The sequence below is a fragment of the Salmo salar genome, chromosome ssa13, assembly GCF_905237065.1.
Source record: "Salmo salar chromosome ssa13, Ssal_v3.1, whole genome shotgun sequence".
NCBI lineage: Eukaryota > Metazoa > Chordata > Actinopteri > Salmoniformes > Salmonidae > Salmo > Salmo salar.
The window spans coordinates 6065778-6081596 of NC_059454.1; the positions used below are offsets into that span (position 1 = coordinate 6065778).

At 46.0% G+C, this 15819-nt stretch overlaps 1 protein-coding gene across 2 annotated transcripts in view; it reads left to right on the plus strand.

The window, feature by feature from the left end:
• LOC106566349 (FYVE, RhoGEF and PH domain-containing protein 1) overlaps positions 1 to 15819 on the plus strand; it is a 167209-nt gene that overhangs the window by 105929 nt on the left and 45461 nt on the right. For both annotated transcript variants that reach the window (XM_045692846.1, XM_045692847.1), the window contains exon 6: positions 5139 to 5295. In XM_045692846.1, coding sequence (XP_045548802.1) covers positions 5139 to 5295 — 157 coding nt within the window. The remainder of the gene's footprint in view (positions 1 to 5138; positions 5296 to 15819) is intronic.

Consider the following 15819-nt stretch of genomic DNA (forward strand, 5'->3'; position numbering starts at 1 on the left):
ACCCTGACCCAGGGCCTTCCTCTAACCCCAGACTAGTCCCTAACCCTGACCCAGGGTCTACCTCTAACCCTAGACTAACCCTAACCCTGACCCAGGGCCTACCTCTAACCCTAGACTAGTCCCTAACCCTGACCCAGGGCCTTCCTCTAACCCTAGACTAACCCTAACCCTGACCCAGGGCCTACCTCTAACCCTAGACTAGTCCCTAACCCTGACCCAGGGCCTTCCTATAACCCTAGACTAACCCTAACCCTGACCCAGGGCCTACCTCTAACCCTAGACTAGTCCCTAACCCTGACCCAGGGCCTACCTCTAACCCTAGACTAGTCCCTAACCCTGACCCAGGGCCTTCCTCTAACCCTAGACTAGTCCCTAACCCTGACCCAGGGCCTTCCTCTAACCCTAGACTAGTCCCTAACCCTGACCCAGGGCCTACCTCTAACCCTAGACTAGTCCCTAACCCTGACCCAGGGCCTTCCTCTAACCCTAGACTAGTCCCTAACCCTGACCCAGGGCCTTCCTCTAACCCTAGACTAGTCCCTAACCCTGACCCAGGGCCTACCTCTAACTCTAGACTAGTCCCTAACCCTGACCCAGGGCCTTCCTCTAACCCTAGACTAGTCCCTAACCCTGACCCAGGGCCTTCCTCTAACCCTAGACTAGTCCCTAACCCTGACCCAGGGTCTACCTCTAACCCTAGACTAGTCCCTAACCCTGACCCAGGGCCTTCCTCTAACCCTAGACTAGTCCCTAACCCTGACCCAGGGCCTTCCTCTAACCCTAGACTAACCCTAACCCTGACCCAGGGCCTACCTCTAACCCTAGACTAGTCCCTAACCCTGACCCAGGGCCTACCTCTAACCCTAGACTAGTCCCTAACCCTGACCCAGGGCCTTCCTCTAACCCTAGACTAGTCCCTAACCCTGACCCAGGGCCTTCCTCTAACCCTAGACTAGTCCCTAACCCTGACCCAGGGCCTTCCTCTAACCCTAGACTAACCCTAACCCTGACCCAGGGCCTTCCTCTAACCCTAGACTAGTCCCTAACCCTGACCCAGGGCCTTCCTCTAACCCTAGACTAGTCCCTAACCCTGACCCAGGGCCTACCTCTAACCCTAGACTAGCCCTAACCCTGACCCAGGGCCTACCTCTAACCCTAGACTAGTCCCTAACCCTGACCCAGGGCCTTCCTCTAACCCTAGACTAGTCCCTAACCCTGACCCAGGGCCTACCTCTAACCCTAGACTAGTCCCTAACCCTGACCCAGGGCCTTCCTCTAACCCCAGACTAGTCCCTAACCCTGACCCAGGGCCTACCTCTAACCCTAGACTAGTCCCTAACCCTGACCCAGGGCCTACCTCTAACCCCAGACTAGTCCCTAACCCTGACCCAGGGCCTTCCTCTAACCCTAGACTAGTCCCTAACCCTGACCCAGGGTCTACCTCTAACCCTAGACTAGTCCCTAACCCTGACCCAGGGCCTTCCTCTAACCCTAGACTAGTCCCTAACCCTGACCCAGGGTCTACCTCTAACCCTAGACTAGTCCCTAACCCTGACCCAGGGCCTTCCTCTAACCCTAGACTAGTCCCTAACTCTGACCCAGGGCCTACCTTGAACCCTAGACTAGTCCCTAACCCTGACCCAGGGCCTTCCTCTAACCCTAGACTAGTCCCTAACCCTGACCCAGGGCCTTCCTCTAACCCTAGACTAGTCCCTAACCCTGACCCAGGCTCTACCTCTAACCCTAGACTAGTCCCTAACCCTGACCCAGGGCCTTCCTCTAACCCTAGACTAGTCCCTAACCCTGACCCAGGGCCTTCCTCTAACCCTAGACTAGTCCCTAACTCTGACCCAGGGCCTTCCTCTAACCCCAGACTAGTCCCTAACCCTGACCCAGGGCCTTCCTCTTACCCTAGACTAACCCTAACCCTGACCCAGGGCCTACCTCTAACCCTAGACTAGTCCCTAACCCTGACCCAGGGCCTTCCTCTAACCCTAGACTTGTCCCTAACCCTGACCCAGGGCCTTCCTCTAACCCTAGACTAGTCCCTAACTCTGACCCAGGGACTTCCTCTAACCCCAGACTAGTCCCTAACCCTGACCCAGGGCCTTCCTCTAACCCTAGACTAGTCCCTAACCCTGACCCAGGCTCTACCTCTAACCCTAGACTAGTCCCTAACCCTGACCCAGGGCCTTCCTCTAACCCTAGACTAGTCCCTAACTCTGACCCAGGGCCTACCTCTAACCCTAGACTAGTCCCTAACCCTGACCCAGGGCCTTCCTCTAACCCTAGACTAGTCCCTAACCCTGACCCAGGGCCTTCCTCTAACCCTAGACTAGTCCCTAACCCTGACCCAGGGCCTTCCTCTAACCCTAGACTAACCCTAACCCTGACCCAGGGCCTACCTCTAACCCTAGACTAGTCCCTAACCCTGACCCAGGGCCTTCCTCTAACCCTAAACTAGTCCCTAACCCTGACCCAGGGCCTTCCTCTAACCCTAGACTAACCCTAACCCTGACCCAGGGCCTACCTCTAACCATAGACTAGTCCTTAACCCTGACCCAGGGCCTTCCTCTAACCCTAGACTAGTCCCTAACCCTGACCCAGGGCCTTCCTCTAACCCCAGACTAGTCCCTAACCCTGACCCAGGGCCTTCCTCTAACCCTAGACTAACCCTAACCCTGACCCAGGGCCTTCCTCTAACCCTAGACTAGTCCCTAACCCTGACCCAGGGCCTTCCTCTAACCCTAGACTAACCCTAACCCTGACCCAGGGCCTACCTCTAACCCCAGACTAGTCCCTAACCCTGACCCAGGGCCTTCCTCTAACCCTAGACTAACCCTAACCCTGACCCAGGGCCTTCCTCTAACCCTAGACTAGTCCCTAACCCTGACCCAGGGCCTTCCTCTAACCCCAGACTAGTCCCTAACCCTGACCCAGGGCCTTCAAATTAAATGCTGTTGTGGACTGTAGTGTGGTGTTTAATACAGTGCTTTTTTTGCAGTGTGTGTGTGTGTGTGTGTGTGTGTGTGTGTGTGTGTGTGTGTGTGTGTGTGTGTGTGTGTGTGTGTGTGTGTGTGTGTGTGTGTGTGTGTGTGTGTGTGTGTGTGTGTGTGTGTGTGTGTGTTGGGAGAGCTGGGGGCGAGAAAGAGCGAGAGAGGAGAAAGAGCAAGAGTGGGGGGGAGAAAGAGAGAGGGAGACAGGGAGAGAAACAAGAATTGATAAAAAACAGTGAAAAACAAGAATTGATAAAAACTGTATTTTTGTTTCAAACACTTGAGTTTTCAAGGTCCATGTCCTGACAGTTCACTGTCTGTTTTTTGACCCGAATGTTCCCACATTCCAGGAGTTCCAGTGGGTGGAGAGAGAGTTCTCACAGTCATAATTCTCCCAGCAGCTTTCCCTATCGCTGACCCTAACCCTGGTCCTGACCTGTCTCTTCCTGTCTCTCTCTCTCCCTCTCTCTTTCACTCTCCCCCCCGTCTCTCTCTCGCGTTCTCTCTTTCTCTCCCCCCTCTCTTTCTCTCCCTCCCTCTCTCCCTCTCTCTCTCTCTTTCACTCTTTGCCCCTCTTTCTCTCTCTCGCTCTCTCTTTATCTCCCTCTCTCCCTCTCTCTCTCTCCCTCTCTCTCTTTCACTCTTTCCCCCTCTTTCTCTCGCTCTCTCTTTGTCTCCCCCCTCTCTTTCTCTCCCTGTCTCCCTCTCTCTTTCTCCCCCCCACTCTTGCTCTTTCTCCTCTCTCGCTCTTTCTCGCCCCCAGCTCTCCCAACACACACACACACACACACACACACACACACACACACACACACTGCAAAAAAAGCACTGTATTAAACACCACACTACAGTCCACTACAGCATTTAATTTGCATATACCCCACCCATTCCCCTCCCTGAACTATCTGTTCAGACCCCAGTCCTATCTACTCTACCGACCTATCTATCTATCTATCTATCTATCTATCTATCTATCTATCTATCTATCTATCTATCTATCTATCTATCTATCTATCTATCCATCCATCCATCCATCATATCCATCCATCTATCCATCCATCTATCTATCTATCTATCCATCTATCTATCTATCTCATCTATCTATCCATCATCTATCTATCTATCTATCTATCTATCTATCCATCCATCTATCTATCTATCTATCTATCCATCCATCTATCCATCCATCCCACCCACCCATCCACCTCATCCCACCCATCCATCCATCCACCCACCCACCACCACCCACCCACCATCCATCCACCCACCCACCCACCCACCCACCCACCCACCCACCCACCCACCCACTCTACCGACCGACCGACCGACCTACCTACCAAGGAGAAAGCCTCCACTTTTATGTCAAATATAATAAAACAAAGACACCATACTTAAACTACAGTAATGTCTGCAAAAACATCACAGTAAATACTACAGTATTCTACAATCTGCAAAAACACTACATTAAATACTACAGTAATGTCTGCAAAAACATCACAATAAATACTACAGTATTCTACAATCTGCAAAAACACTACATTAAAAACTACAGTAATGTCTGCAAAAACATCACAGTAAATACTACAGTATTCTTCAATTGCAAAAACACTACATGAAATACTATAGTATATACTACATTTTTCTTTTACTACAGTATTTATACTATTATTAACTGTAAATACTACAGTAAAGTCTACAAAAACACCACATTAAATACTACAGTATTTATACCATAGTATAACACATTATTTATACCATAGTAAACTGCTGTATTTATACCATTGTATACTCTAGTAATTATACCATAGTATACTATATTATTTAAACCATAGTATACTATATTATTTATACCATAGTATACTATAGTAATTATACCATCGTATACTATAGTAATTATACCATAGTATACTACATTATTTATACCATAGTGTACTACTGATTTATACCATAGTATACTATAGTAATTATACCATAGTATACTATAGTATTTCTTCATGTGGGCCATGATAATAGTAATACACACACACACACACACACACACACACACACACACACACACACACACACACACACACACACACACACACACCACAACTCACGCTAACCCTACCCCTTCCTGATCTCTCCTCTCTCTTCCCCCAGGGATTTGAACCCGCGCATCGGGGACATCCTGCAGAAGCTAGCCCCCTTCCTGAAGATGTACGGAGAGTACGTGAAGAACTTTGACCGGGCCATGGAGCTGGTCAACACCTGGATGGAGAGATCGTCCCAGTTCAAAGCCATCGTCCACCACATCCAGGTAGGGGGCCTGTAAAACCTGTCCAGGGTTAAGGGGTTAAAGGACATCCAGGTAGGGGACATGTAAAACCTGTCTAGGATTAAGGGGTTAGGTTAAAGGACATCCAGGTAGGGGGCCTGTAAAACCTGTCCAGGATGAAGGGGTTAGGTTAAAGGACATCCAGGTAGGGGGCCTGTAAAACCTGTCCAGGATGAAGGGGTTAGGTTAAAGGACATCCAGGTAGGGGACATGTAAAACCTGTCCAGGATTAAGGGGTTAGGTTAAAGGACATCCAGGTAGGGGGCCTGTAAAACCTGTCCAGGATTAAGGGGTTAGGTTAAAGGACATCCAGGTAGGGGGCCTGTAAAACCTGTCCAGGATTAAGGGGTTAGGTTAAAGGACATCCAGGTAGGGGGCCTGTAAAACCTGTCCAGGATTAAGGGGTTAGGTTAAAGGACATCCAGGTAGGGGGGCCTGTAAAACCTGTCCAGGATGAAGGGGTTAGGTTAAAGGACATCCAGGTAGGGGACATGTAAAACCTGTCCAGGATTAAGGGGTTAGGTTAAAGGACATCCAGGTAGGGGGCCTGTAAAACCTGTCCAGGATTAAGGGGTTAGGTTAAAGGACATCCAGGTAGGGGGCCTGTAAAACCTGTCCAGGATTAAGGGGTTAGGTTAAAGGACATCCAGGTAGGGGGCCTGTAAAACCTGTCCAGGATTAAGGGGTTAGGTTAAAGGACATCCAGGTAGGGGGCCTGTAAAACCTGTCCAGGATGAAGGGGTTAGGTTAAAGGACATCCAGGTAGGGGACATGTAAAACCTGTCCAGGATGAAGGGGTTAGGTTAAAGGACATCCAGGTAGGGGGCCTGTAAAACCTGTCCAGGATGAAGGGGTTAGGTTAAAGGACATCCAGGTAGGGGACATGTAAAACCTGTCCAGGATTAAGGGGTTAGGTTAAAGGACATCCAGGTAGGGGGCCTGTAAAACCTGTCCAGGATGAAGGGGTTAGGTTAAAGGACATCCAGGTAGGGGGCCTGTAAAACCTGCCCAGGGCTAAGGGCTAAAATCAAATCAAATTGTATTTGTCACATGCGCCGAATACAACAGGTGTAGTAGACCTTACAGTGAAATGCTTACTTACTTAATTAACCAACAATGCAGTTTTAAGAAAAAAAATACAAATAATTAAAGAGCAACAGTAAAATAACAATAGCGAGACTATATACAGAGGGTACCGGTCAATGTGCTGGGGCACCGGATAGTTGAGGTAGTATGTACATGTAGGTAGAGTTATTAAAGTGGCTATGCATAGATAATAAACAGAGAGTAGCACAGCATAAAAGTCCTTCAGTATAATGTCCTTCAGTATAATGTTGACTAAAACCTAATGTCCTTGAGTATAACGTTGACTAAAGCCTAATGTCCTTCAGTATAATGTTGACTAAAGCCTAATGTCCATGAGTATAATGTTGACTAAAGCCTAATGTCCTTGAGTATAAAGTCCTGTGTGTATCCAGATAATTGTTGCAGTATTGGGATGTATTAAGGGAATTGAGCATATGTGCTGTGTCATGAAACATGATTAAAATATGTTTATGCTGATGCCAATGGACATGGGGCTCCCGAGTGCAGCTGTCTAAGGCGCTGCATCTCAGTGCTTGAGTCGTCACTGCAGACACCCTGGTTAAATCCAGGCATGTATCACAACCGGCCGTGATTGGTAGGCCGCCATAGGGTGGCGCACAATTGGCCCAGCGTCGTCTGGGTTTGGCTTGTGTAGGCCGTCATTATAAAAACTGACTTGCCTAGTTAAAACATTTTTTTTATAAATAAATAAAATGTGATATGTTTTTATTCCCTGGTAGTGGAAATACCATGAACAGATCCATAGGATAATGTGGAGACGTGTTTGTGTGCTTTCCAGAGGATGTTGGGTAATATTCAATACCACACTCTGGATCTGGTTGCCTGGTGTTAAACAGGATGTCCTTATACATGTTCATTACATGTGTAATGAAGCAGAATGCACACGTCCACTGTCAGGATTTGAAACCCCCCTTACTGAGTGTGAGTATTCATTGTAGTGTAACGTGTAAGGAATATCAATATCAGTCTTTCTGAATTGATTCAATTATACATGAGCTTCTATAATATTTTCCCTGATATGACTGGTAACTAGGTGGTGGGACTGGGAGCCAGTCAGGTTAATATGACTGGTAGCTAGGTGGTGGGACTGGGAGCCAGTCAGGTTAATATGACTGGTAACTAGGTGGTGGGACTGGGAGCCAGTCAGGTTAATATGACTGGTAACTAGGTGGTGGGAGCCAGTCAGGTTAATATGACTGGTAACTAGGTGGTGGGAGCCAGTCAGGTTAATATGACTGGTAACTAGGTGGTGTGACTGGGAGCCAGTCAGGTTAATATGACTGGTAACTAGGTGGTGGGACTGGGAGCCAGTCAGGTTAATATGACTGGTAACTAGGTGGTGGGAGCCAGTCAGGTTAATATGACTGGTAACTAGGTGGTGGGAGCCAGTCAGGTTAATATGACTGGTAACTAGGTGGTGGGACTGGGAGCCAGTCAGGTTAATATGACTGGTAACTAGGTGGTGGGACTGGGAGCCAGTCAGGTTAATATGACTGGTAACTAGGTGGTGGGACTGGGAGCCAGTCAGGTTAATATGACTGGTAACTAGGTGGTGGGAGCCAGTCAGGTTAATATGACTGGTAACTAGGTGGTGGGAGCCAGTCAGGTTAATATGACTGGTAACTAGGTGGTGGGACTGGGAGCCAGTCAGGTTAATATGACTGGTAACTAGGTGGTGGGAGCCAGTCAGGTTAATATGACTGGTAACTAGGTGGTGGGACTGGGAACCAGTCAGGTTAATATGACTGGTAACTAGGTGGTGGGACTGGGAGCCAGTTAGGTTAATATGACTGGTAACTAGGTGGTGGGACTGGGAGCCAGTCAGGTTAATATGACTGGTAACTAGGTGGTGGGAGCCAGTCAGGTTAATATGACTGGTAACTAGGTGGTGGGAGCCAGTCAGGTTAATATGACTGGTAACTAGGTGGTGGGAGCCAGTCAGGTTAATATGACTGGTAACTAGGTGCTGGGACTGGGAGCCAGTCAGGTTAATATGACTGGTAACTAGGTGGTGGGAGCCAGTCAGGTTAATATGACTGGTAACTAGGTGGTGGGAGCCAGTCAGGTTAATATGACTGGTAACTAGGTGGTGGGACTGGGAGCCAGTCAGGTTAATATGACTGGTAACTAGGTGGTGGGACTGGGAGCCAGTCAGGTTAATATGACTGGTAACTAGGTGGTGGAACTGGGAGCCAGTCAGGTTAATATGACTGGTAACTAGGTGGTGGAACTGGGAGCCAGTCAGGTTAATATGACTGGTAACTAGGTGGTGGGAGCCAGTCAGGTTAATATGACTGGTAACTAGGTGGTGGGACTGGGAGCCAGTCAGGTTAATATGACTGGTAACTAGGTGGTGGCAGCCAGTCAGGTTAATATGACTGGTAACTAGGTGGTGGGAGCCAGTCAGGTTAATATGACTGGTAACTAGGTGGTGGGACTGGGAGCCAGTCAGGTTAATATGACTGGTAACTAGGTGGTGGGAGCCAGTCAGGTTAATATGACTGGTAACTAGGTGGTGGGAGCCAGTCAGGTTAATATGACTGGTAACTAGGTGGTGGGAGCCAGTCAGGTTAATATGACTGGTAACTAGGTGGTGGGACTGGGAGCCAGTCAGGTTAATATGACTGGTAACTAGGTGGTGGCAGCCAGTCAGGTTAATATGACTGGTAACTAGGTGGTGGGAGCCAGTCAGGTTAATATGACTGGTAACTAGGTGGTGGGAGCCAGTCAGGTTAATATGACTGGTAGCTAGGTGGTGGGACTGGGAACCAGTCATGTTGTTGGAAAAGATCAGCCAGTAGAATACTAATGATCTAGCAGACTCTCCTACTTCAAACACTCTGCTCAGAGATTACTCTTACTGAATACTAACATGGTTTCAGACCTGATCAATCTGATTACAACCACCAGCATCCTTGTACTATACCCTGCTGTCTGTCGGAGCTTGTGGCTCCCATAGATATATAAGCTGATATTTAGTCTATGGTGACTCCTCTGTAGCTGGTATATAGTCTATGGTGACTCCTCTGTATATAGTCTATGGTGACTTCTCTGTTGCTGATATACAGTCTATGGTGACTCCTCTGTATATAGTCTATGGTGACTCCTCTGTAGCTGGTATATAGTCTATGGTGACTCCTCTGTATATAGTCTATGGTGACTCCTCTGTAGCTGGTATATAGTCTATGGTGGCTCCTCTGTATATAGTCTATGGTGACTCCTCTGTAGCTGGTATATAGTCTATGGTGACTCCTCTGTAGTTGATATATAGTCTATGGTGACTCCTCTGTATATAGTCTATTGTGACTCCTCTGTATATAGTCTATGGTGACTTCTCTGTAGCTGGTATATAGTCTATGGTGACTCCTCTGTAGCTGGTATATAGTCTATGGTGACTCCTCTGTATATAGTCCATGGTGACTCCTCTGTAGTTGATATATAGTCTATGGTGACTCCTCTGTAGCTGGTATATAGTCTATGGTGACTCCTCTGTATATAGTCTATGGTGACTCCTCTGTAGTTGATATATAGTCTATGGTGACTCCTCTGTAGCTGGTATATAGTCTATGTTGACTCCTCTGTATATAGTCTATGGTGACTCCTCTGTAGCTGATATATAGTCTATGGTGACTCCTCTGTAGCTGATATACAGTCTATGGTGACTCCTCTGTATATAGTCTATGGTGACTCCTCTGTAGCTGATATATAGTCTATGGTGACTCCTCTGTAGCTGATATACAGTCTATGGTGACTCCTCTGTATATAGTCTATGGTGACTCCTTTGTAGCTGATATATAGTCTATGGTGGCTCCTCTGTAGCTGGTATATAATCTATGGTGACTCCTCTGTAGCTGATATATAGTCTATGGTGAATACTCTGTAGCTGGTATATAGTCTATGGTGACTCCTCTGTATATAGTCTATGGTGACTCCTCTGTAGCTGGTATATAGTCTATGGTGGCTCCTCTGTATATTGTCTATGGTGGCTCCTCTGTAGTTGGTATATAGTCTATGGTGACTCCTCTGTAGCTGGTATCTGGTCTATGGTGACTCCTCTGTATATAGTCTATGGTGGCTCCTCTGTATATAGTCTATGGTGACTCCTCTGTCGTTGATATATAGTCTATGGTGACTCCTCTGTAGCTGATATACAGTCTATGGTGACTCCTCTGTATATAGTCTATGGTGACTCCTCTGTAGCTGATATATAGTCTATGGTGACTCCTCTGTAGCTGGTATATAGTCCATGGTAGCGCCTCTGTATATAGTCTATGGTGACTCCTCTGTAGCTGATATACAGTCTATGGTGACTCCTCTGTATATAGTCTATGGTGACCCTTCTGTATATAGTCTATGGTGACTCCTCTGTAGCTGGTATACAGTCTATGGTGACTCCTCTGTATATAGTCTATGGTGACTCCTCTGTAGTTGGTATATAGTCTATGGTGACTCCTCTGTAGCTGGTATATAGTCTATGGTGACTCCTCTGTTGCGGATGTTTAGTCTATGGTGACTCCTCTGTATATAGTCTATCGTGACTCCTCTGTATATAGTCTATGGTGACTCCTCTGTAGCCGGTATATACTCTATGGTGACTCCTCTGTATATAGTCTATGGTGACTCCTCTGTAGCTGGTATATAGTCTATGGTGACTCCTCTGTAGCTGATATATAGTCTATGGTGACTCCTCTGTAGCTGATATACAGTCTATGGTGACTCCTCTGTATATAGTCTATGGTGACTCCTCTGTAGCTGATATACAGTCTATGGTGACTCTTACTATGGTGACTCCTCTGTAGCTGATATATAGTCTATGGTGACTCCTCTGTAGCTGGTATATAGTCTATGGTGACTCCTCTGTACTATAGTCTATGGTGACTCCTCTGTAGCTGGTATATAGTCTATGGTGACTCCTCTGTAGTATTGTCTATGGTGGCTCCTCTGTAGTTGATATATAGTCTATGGTGACTCCTCTGTAGCCTGGTATATAGTCTATGGTGACTCCTCTGTACTTATATAGTCTATGGTGACTCCTCTGTAGCTGATATATAGTCTATGGTGACTCCTCTGTAGCTGATATACAGTCTATGGTGACTCCTCTGTATATAGTCTATGGTGACTCCTCTGTAGCTGATATATAGTCTATGGTGACTCCTCTGTAGCTGATATACAGTCTATGGTGACTCCTCTGTATATAGTCTATGGTGACTCCTCTGTAGCTGATATATAGTCTATGGTGGCTCCTCTGTAGCTGGTATATAATCTATGGTGACTCCTCTGTAGCTGATATATAGTCTATGGTGAATACTCTGTAGCTGGTATATAGTCTATGGTGACTCCTCTGTATATAGTCTATGGTGACTCCTCTGTAGCTGGTATATAGTCTATGGTGGCTCCTCTGTATATTGTCTATGGTGGCTCCTCTGTAGTTGGTATATAGTCTATGGTGACTCCTCTGTAGCTGGTATCTGGTCTATGGTGACTCCTCTGTATATAGTCTATGGTGGCTCCTCTGTATATAGTCTATGGTGACTCCTCTGTCGTTGATATATAGTCTATGGTGACTCCTCTGTAGCTGATATACAGTCTATGGTGACTCCTCTGTATATAGTCTATGGTGACTCCTCTGTAGCTGATATATAGTCTATGGTGACTCCTCTGTAGCTGGTATATAGTCCATGGTAGCGCCTCTGTATATAGTCTATGGTGACTCCTCTGTAGCTGATATACAGTCTATGGTGACTCCTCTGTATATAGTCTATGGTGACCCTTCTGTATATAGTCTATGGTGACTCCTCTGTAGCTGGTATACAGTCTATGGTGACTCCTCTGTATATAGTCTATGGTGACTCCTCTGTAGTTGGTATATAGTCTATGGTGACTCCTCTGTAGCTGATATATAGTCTATGGTGACTCCTCTGTAGCTGGTATATAGTCTATGGTGACTCCTCTGTATATAGTCTATGGTGACTCCTCTGTTGCGGATGTTTAGTCTATGGTGACTCCTCTGTATATAGTCTATCGTGACTCCTCTGTATATAGTCTATGGTGACTCCTCTGTAGCCGGTATATACTCTATGGTGACTCCTCTGTATATAGTCTATGGTGACTCCTCTGTAGCTGGTATATAGTCTATGGTGGCTCCTCTGTAGCTGGTATATAGTCTATGGTGACTCCTCTGTAGCTGGTATATAGTCTATGGTGACTCCTCTGTATATAGTCTATGGTGACTTCTCTGTTGCTGATATACAGTCTGTGGTGACTCCTCTGTATATAGTCTATGGTGACTCCTCTGTAGCTGATATATAGTCTATGGTGACTCCTCTGTAGCTGGTATATAGTCTATGGTGGCTCCTCTGTAGCTGGTATATAGTCTATGGTGACTCCTCTGTAGCTGGTATATAGTCTATGGTGACTCCTCTGTATATAGTCTATGGTGACTTCTCTGTTGCTGATATACAGTCTATAGTGACTCCTCTGTAGCTGGTATATAGTCTATGGTGACTCCTCTGTAGCTGGTATATAGTCTATGGTGACTCCTCTGTAGCTGGTATATAGTCTATGGTGACTCCTCTGTATATAGTCTATGGTGACTCCTCTGTATATAGTCTATGGTGACTCCTCTGTAGCTGATATATAGTCTATGGTGACTCCTCTGTAGCTGGTATATAGTCTATGGTGACTCCTCTGTAGCTGATATATTGTCTATGGTGACTCCTCTGTAGCTGATATATTGTCTATGGTGACTCCTCTGTATATAGTCTATGGTGACTCCTCTGTAGCTGATATATAGTCTATGGTGACTCCTCTGTAGCTGGTATATAGTCTATGGTGACTCCTCTGTATATAGTCTATGGTGACTCCTCTGTAGCTGGTATTTTGTCTTTGGTGACTCCTCTGTAGTTGATATACAGTCTATGGTGAGTCCTCTGTATATAGTCTATGGTGACTCCTCTGTAGCTGATATATAGTCTATGGTGACTCCTCTGTAGCTGATATATAGTCTATGGTGACTCCTCTGTAGCTGGTATATAGTCTATGGTGACTCCTCTGTAGCTGATATATTGTCTATGGTGACTCCTCTGTAGCTGATGTATAGTCTATGGTGACTCCTCTGTATATAGTCTATGGTGACTCCTCTGTAGCTGATATATAGTCTATGGTGACTCCTCTGTAGCTGGTATATAGTCTATGGTGACTCCTCTGTATATAGTCTATGGTGACTCCTCTGTAGCTGGTATATAGTCTATGGTGGCTCCTCTGTATATAGTCTATGGTGACTCCTCTGTAGCTGGTATATAGTCTATGGTGACTCCTCTGTAGTTGATATACTGTCTATTGTGACTCCTCTGTATATAGTCTATGGTGACTCCTCTGTAGCTGATATATAGTCTATGGTGACTCCTCTGTAGCTGGTATATAGTCTATGGTGACTCCTCTGTATATAGTCTATGGTGACTCCTCTGTAGCTGGTATATAGTCTATGGTGGCTCCTCTGTATATAGTCTATGGTGACTCCTCTGTAGCTGGTATATAGTCTATGGTGACTCCTCTGTAGTTGATATACAGTCTATGGTGACTCCTCTGTATATAGTCTAGTGACTCCTCTGTAGCTGATATATAGTCTATGGTGACTCCTCTGTAGCTGATATATAGTCTATGGTGACTCCTCTGTAGCTGATATATAGTCTATGGTGACTCCTCTGTAGCAGATATATTGTCTATGGTGACTCCTCTGTAGCTGATATATAGTCTATGGTCACTCCTCTGTATATAGTCTATGGTGACTCCTCTGTAGCTGATATATAGTCTATGGTGACTCCTCTGTAGCTGGTATATAGTCTATGGTGACTCCTCTGTATATAGTCTATGGTGACTCCTCTGTAGCTGGTATATAGTCTATGGTGACTCCTCTGTATATAGTCTATGGTGACTCCTCTGTAGCTGGTATATGGTCTATGGTGACTCCTCTGTAGCTGGTATATAGTCTATGGTGACTCCTCTGTAGTTGATATATAGTCTATGGTGACTCCTCTGTAGCTGGTATATAGTCTATGGTGACTCCTCTGTAGCTGGTATATAGTCTATGATGACTCCTCTGTATATAGTCTATGGTGACTCCTCTGTAGCTGATATATAGTCTATCGTGACTCCTCTGTAGCTGGTATATAGTCTATTGTGACTCCTCTGTATATAGTCTATGGTGACTCCTCTGTAGCTGGTATATAGTCTATGGTGGCTCCTCTGTATATAGTCTATGGTGACTCCTCTGTAGCTGGTATATAGTCTATGGTGACTCCTCTGCAGTTGATATACAGTCTATTGTGACTCCTCTGTATATAGTCTATGGTGACTCCTCTGTAGCTGATATATAGTCTATGGTGACTCCTCTGTAGCTGGTATATAGTCTATGGTGACTCCTCTGTATATAGTCTATGGTGACTCCTCTGTAGCTGGCATATAGTCTATGGTGGCTCCTCTGTATATAGTCTATGGTGACTCCTCTGTAGCTGGTATATTGTCTATGGTGACTCCTCTGTAGTTGATATACAGTCTATGGTGACTCCTCTGTATATAGTCTATGGTGACTCCTCTGTAGCTGATATATAGTCTATGGTGACTCCTCTGTAGCTGGTATATAGTCTATGGTGACTCCTCTGTATATAGTCTATGGTGACTCCTCTGTAGCTGGTATATAGTCTATGGTGGCTCCTCTGTATATAGTCTATGGTGACTCCTCTGTAGCTGGTATATAGTCTATGGTGACTCCTCTGTAGTTGATATACAGTCTATGGTGACTCCTCTGTATATAGTCTATGGTGACTCCTCTGTAGCTGATATATAGTCTATGGTGACTCCTCTGTATATAGTCTGGTGACTCCTCTGTAGTTGATATATAGTCTATGCTGACTCCTCTGTAGCTGGTATATAGTCTATGGTAGCTCCTCTGTATATAGTCTATGGTGGCTCCTCTGTAGTTGATATGTAGTCTATAGCCTCCATAGCTGATATGGTGACTCCTCTGTATATAGTCTATGGTGACTCCTCTGTAGCTGATATATAGTCTATGGTGACTCCTCTGTAGCTGGTATATAGTCTATGGTGACTCCTCTGTATATAGTCTATGGTGACTCCTCTGTAGCTGGTATATAGTCTATGGTGGCTCCTCTGTATATAGTCTATGGTGACTCCTCTGTAGCTGGTATATAGTCTATGGTGACTCCTCTGTAGTTGATATACAGTCTATGGTGACTCCTCTGTATATAGTCTATGGTGACTCCTCTGTAGCTGATATATAGTCTATGGTGACTCCTCTGTAGCTGGTATATAGTCTATGGTGACTCCTCTGTATATAGTCTATGGTGACTCCTCTGTAGCTGGCATATAGTCTATGGTGGC